The sequence below is a fragment of the Nanorana parkeri genome, unplaced genomic scaffold, assembly GCF_000935625.1.
Source record: "Nanorana parkeri isolate BGI_ZX_2015 unplaced genomic scaffold, ASM93562v1 scaffold900, whole genome shotgun sequence".
NCBI lineage: Eukaryota > Metazoa > Chordata > Amphibia > Anura > Dicroglossidae > Nanorana > Nanorana parkeri.
In genome coordinates this window covers 200,495-206,525 of record NW_017307168.1, presented here as the reverse complement: position 1 = coordinate 206,525, position 6,031 = coordinate 200,495, and the positions used below count along the sequence as shown (strand labels likewise).

At 42.2% G+C, this 6,031-nt stretch overlaps 1 protein-coding gene across 1 annotated transcript; it reads right to left on the bottom strand.

The window, feature by feature from the left end:
• Nucleotides 1-637: 637 nt before the first annotated feature.
• On the bottom strand, nt 638-1,908 carry LOC108794812 (mediator of RNA polymerase II transcription subunit 28-like; the record flags this gene model as incomplete). Its single annotated transcript, XM_018565917.1, has 2 exons — nt 1,871-1,908; nt 638-962 (listed from the first exon to the last, which is right to left on the bottom strand). Coding segments are annotated over exons 1-2 (363 nt in total), but the record flags the coding sequence as incomplete, so codon positions are not given.
• Between the last annotated feature and the right edge of the window lie 4,123 nt (nt 1,909-6,031).

The window sequence follows — 6,031 nt, the reverse complement described above, 5'->3', positions numbered from 1 at the left end:
GCACATGTCTAGTGATTTCCACTCATCCTCCTAGTTAGAGTCGACCTGTGACAAAGAAGATGTCAGAGGTCGGCTCTATTGATCGGGAAGTGAGCAGAAACATGCCTCTGATCCGCTCACTTCCAGATCGTCTCCCTGCAGTCAGTGGTGACTGGAGGAATGAACGAAGGAGGGGCCGGGTACAGCTGGCTCTGCCTCTAGATAGGCAGAGCCAGCTGTCACTCACGCAGCTGGGTGGATCTTGACAGTATTGTCGGGATCCGTCCCGGCTGCGGCGCTGTCAGTATATAAGACTCATCTCTTCAAGGAAGCCTATCCCACCTCGACCTAACCACTGAACCTTCACATTCTCAAATAATTCATCCCCACACAGCTACCTCCTCATGTATCATTTCCCCCCTCCTCTTTCAGATTGTAAGCCCTCAGGGGCAGGGCCCTCCTTACCATCTTGTCTTGAATGGTAATGTCTTCATTATATTGTAAAGCGCTGCGCAAACTGTTGGCACTATATAAATACTATTTAATAATAATATAGCAGACAATATAGATATACTGAGCTTTGGGCCACAGGAGGAGATTAGTATATGTCCTCCTGTGACCCTAAAGAGAACTATGGGGAAAAATACTTACCCCATAGTTCTCCTTTAATGTCTTCCAGAACCTGCTGCCAGCTTCGAAGTTTAGTTAGGTGTTTTTGGGTGAGTGCTTCCTTTCTCTGTAGCTCACTTATCAGCTCTGTCACATCCTCTTTAATAACTTGCTCTGGCTGTACAGAAAGTTGTAATCTTTTCTGCAGGAAAAAAAATTCTGTTTGTCTGGCAACATCAAGGAACTTCTGAGTGCATTGTTCAATACCAGTACAAATTTCCTCCTGATCTGTCTCATTCGCATTGTCCTGGCTCACAAGAGAAGCAAAGCACGCCTCGAACGAGGACTCCAGCTTGTCCACCAGCGTATTAAATCTAATGATCTGCGCTTATAGATAATAAACTGCTAATATGGGTGATGAAGCAGCCACAAAACAGACCAAAAGGTCCCAAGAATATAAATGACGATTATGCGGCACTAGATACCCTATTAAACCTAAATAATAACAAATCTATAAGATACCTAATAATCTTAATGAATAGTGAAACAATCAATAGTGAAAAATAATCAAGATGTGCCACAAACAAACTATAATGATTGTAAAAAATGTGACCCCAGACTGGATAAACAACCATTCAGATATGTATTATCACAATGGATAATTGGTGACTTTATAATCAAACTCAATAATAAATCTTTAAAACGTGATGAATGTGATGAATGTCAATTCAAGTTCATAATTCGTCCTTCGAATCCAAACTCTAAAAAGTGCTGGTGCTTGGTGGTCCTCCCAGTGTAACACACAAAGCCCCCCCGCCAGTGCAATACATCGCATTTACACTTTACAGGTGACCTGAAGTCGGTATTGGATCAGACAGTTTTCAGCGTCTCCTCCCAGTTGTTTAGCGAATGTTGTTTCCCATATAATCAAGAAATCAAAAGGAGCTCCTCATAGTGCAGTATAACTCAAGCGTTTATTATAAACAAAGTAAAAACTAAATGGTGTATTAAAAACGACCAGTGTTTCATGAGCTCTTGTGCTCACTTCCTCATTGATTGTGACGTCAGCTAGGCCCGTCTGTCCACCAGCGTGCTGTTCCCGGGGTTCTTAGCCCTGGGCAGGGTGGAAATGAGCCCGGCAGCACCCCCGGTTGCATAGTTGGAGGGGGACCAGGCAGCTGATTGGAGGAAATCCCGCTTATTCAGCTCAGGTAGGACGCCATGACAGGGGGAGGCACAGCTCTGACTCACTACAGGCAGAACACCGCCCGAAAGTCTCTACCGGCTCGATGCACTGCTGATTGGCCGGGAGGCGGTCATTACTCGACGCCCAGCTTCCCAATCCCACGGGATTTGGCGAGTACAAGAATTCGCCCAAATAGTCAGTATCAGCACAGATACCGATACTAGTATCGATGTGGGTGCATCCCTAGCTCCGATACTTGCCCCACACCGGAACTTCCGGTCAGAGGGAGAGTTCCTCTGACCGACAGTGCAGCGAGGAAACAGGATTCATGATCTTTGGCTGGGAAGCCAGCTTCCCTGCCAATCAGCATGGAGCTGGCTTCCCGGCGAATAAGGAAGTCAGGCGGATAATTACCTGCCTCCCTGCTTCCTGATTGGCTGGGAAGCCGGCTCCATGCTGAATGGCTGGGAAGCTGGCTTCCTGGGCAATCAGCATGGAGCCAGCCCAACAGCATGGAGCCGGCTTCCCAGGCAATCAAGAAGCCGGGCAGAGGGTAATGACAAACAACCCGGCTTCATAATTGGCAGGGAAGCCGGCTCCATGCTAGCGGAATTAGCAGATATATATATCAGTACTTGTACTCGATACAGAAAAAACGGTATTGGTGCATCCCTACTATTTAGCATGGATGGAATTGAGCATTTTTTCTCAATTATCCCGTGGAGCTGAGTGAGACTAAATGCACAGTGTATCGCCAGGCTGTGCCATTTCTGCTAGGAGAGTGTCCTCTTCTGTGATCCACTTTGCAATCTGTGTAATGTGATCTCCTTGTTATTTAGGTCTGACTTACCACAGGAGCCTCTAGAAAACTGGTCTATAGTTTACACCTTGCTAACAGCTGTTTATTGAGTGATAAATATGAACATACTTGATAAAAACACCTAATGTGTTTTGAAAGCTGGAATTTTTAATTTGTTTGAGTTAGCCAGTAAATGGTTCCGGTATGAGTCCAAACTTTCTGCTTTTATCAGTTTATAACACCGTGCAATACTCAATTGTATTTATCACTTTTCAGATTCTCAAAAAATATATACTTATCAAGCATGTCATGAAGACTCTGGATCAATTTCCAATCTATTTAATTCAGTTTGTGGATCCCTAATAAACAAGATGATTGTCTTCTGTTTTTTGTTAATTTTCCAGTATCACAAAAAAAGTACTTTCAAATCAAACCAATAAGCCTGAGAACGCTGATGTAGAGATACAGTATGTCTACAATAAAGACAGCTCCCATTTCTTGGGGAATGAGTATTGGTGACTAGCGTGTAGTAAAATTGTGTTCTGTGGTAGCCCTCTAGAGGGTCAAGGAAATAATATCTGTTCTGCTGAAGTCTGAAGTGCTACAAAGAGAATTTATTGCTTTGTTAATGAGCTCTGGCAGGGAAACAGCTGTTGTACATGCTGCATTCAACCTTCACAGCTTAATGAGAACTTTGCCGCACAGCCATACCACTTTGTCCCAGGACTCTCAGCGAGTAAGGTCTATGTGCACAAATATGGAACAATAGGTACATTTGAAAGGGAATATCTACTGTGCATTTGATGGATCTTATTTTCCCTAGTACACCTCACTGGTATTAACCACTTCAAGACCAGGTGTTTAGACCCCCTTCCTGGCCAGGCCATTTTTCAGTATTCAGCGCTGCGGTACTTTCACTGACGTTTATTCCGTCATGCAACGCTGTACTGAAATGAATTTTATACCATTTTTTTGGGGACAGATAGAGCTTTATTTTGGTGGTATTTAAACACCACTGGGGTTTTATTTTTTACTATAATTAGGAAAAATTACAGAAAAGTTTGAAAAAAAAAAGTTTTTTTTAACATTATGTTAGGAAACATTTATTATTACCCAGTTTTTTGGTAAAATATAAAAGATCGGGTCACGTCGGGTAAATAGACACCAAACATGTCAAGCTTTAAAATTACGCGCACCCGCGAAATCGCAGAAAACTACCATACCCAAAATTGGCCATAGGCGACACTTTAAAAGCTTTTACCGCTCATCAGTTTAGTGTTATCAGTGATTGATGGCCCTAGACTTATTGCTCTCACTCCGACGTTCGCGGCGATATGTAACATGTGCGGCGTAATGGGCGCTATCGTCTTTTTTGCCCGTATGCGCCCCCGACGTTTGTTTGCATGTGTGTATGGATGGATGGGGACTTTACATTTTTTTTTGTTTTTTTACAGCTGGACAATCACGGGGGGGGGGGGGGGGGACAACACGCCGCCCCCCCTACAGCCGGCGGATCGCATGTATGGTAACAGGCATCGCTGCCTGTTTTTAAAAATCGGCCATTTCCCGCTCGCGTGCGCCGCTCGGGCGTGTCTGAGCGGACATTTAAAGACGCCCGCTCAGATCTAGAGACCTCTCGGCCGGCCGTTTTTCTACAACGGCCGGCCCTGAGGTGGTTAAAGCATACAGTAGCTATTCTCAGAATAATATACAGTTTTTTTGTGCTTTTATCAAGACTCTTTTTTATAAAGGAAATTCCATATTTTCCAATAAAAACTAATTTAAAGGTGCTAAGACGTGAAAATGGTTTCGCAATGCATGGCCACTTTAAGACACAAGTTAAAAAGCCCTGAAAAATGGGTTGATTTTAATTAACAAAAGGTGACAATTACCTGATCTGGCCAAAAAGGGAAAATCTTATGCCTGTGGATAACCTGCATACACACTTGACACTCTGGGAAGAACCCTTGCCTAATTGCTATTTCCCCACCTGACCACCAGTACCACAAGTTGTCTGAGTACTTTACCTCTTTCTTTCCATGGTGTAAATAGCTACAAAAGCATTACTGTTTGCCAACTGAGCCCTGCTCGTGTTTGAGTGTGAATGAAGTCAACTTCATAAAAAATTAAGCCCAAAACTAAAAGAAAAAAAGCATAATCTATCATTTGATGTCAATTAAAATGGGATGAGAATTCACTCGTGTTTTGGCCCTCCTCCTGCTTTGTATAGGTTGTAGAAAGAACAGCCTGCTCAGGTGTTTTGGAGAAGACTGGATGGATGCAGCTTGCTGCAGTACAGTATGACCTCTGTCATATAGCACCAGCATACCTACCAACATTCTTAGATGGGCAGGAGGGGCACATTGCAGCAGGAAGTAAGTAGGTAAAAGACACACCCCAGGTACGCCTCCAGTATTGTGGACCATGAGGATTATTGCGCAAAACATGATTGGTTTCACCCCACTTTGCTTTTTTCTTCACTATTTTTTCTTAATTTTGGCTTTTTAAAATAAATGAAATAATTTAACAGTTAGATAAAATGTTTAGTACAGTAAAACACTTTTAATAGTTAAATAATACATTTGTTTTAGAGATCTATACACCCGGCCAAAAAGAGGCACAACTGAGAATGAAATAGGGATAGAAGGACCTGTGAAACTGTGGAAACCTGTAACAGGGTTTTCATGATGATATAATAATGCAACCATTTGGCTAAAGGCACAAGGTATACTGTATATGCATTTGTGCATTAATTTCTCATCATAGAAAAACTCCCTGGTGAGGTTCCTGATTAGTTAAAGAGCATTATTTAAGATTTTTAGTATAATATAACCTTCTCAGGTAAGTAAGAAAGCATTGAGCAGTGGGAATCTTCACTATGAGCTGCAAATATTTGCAAAGCTAAATTATCTTATCGAGAATCAGCTCCTACTTTTATTAGGCTTGGTTCACACAGTTGCAGTGCATTAAGTGAATGGAACTTAGTTTGGGCCTCTGGCCACAGATTGTTGCCCAGAATAGAGGAAAAAATGGCAACAGGTCCATCTTCCAAGATCCCTAAATGATGTAGCTTAGCACAAAGTGATTTTCACAAATATATTTAAGACAGAATATATCCATGGAAATCCTTCATTTTTAGGGATAAGTTAAAAGATTTAGCTAAATCCTAAAGTATTAATAATATTCTTAATAATTGATTTCTTAATAATGCACGTTCCTGTTAGCTCCAGGGATAAAAGGCTTAGGAAATTGTAGAGCTATAGTTCACCACTAAAATCAATATGGGGATCCCCATTGGCACGGGAAAGTACTGCGCAGGCATGGCCAGGAGAATAAAAATTAAAAAAACAACCGAAATCGGGCCTGTCGAAACTTGTCGAAAGTATTTATCTGTGCAAGGGGAGGAAGGGAGCAATGATGTTACCTTAAAGGGGCCTAAAGAATAAGTGCACTTTTCC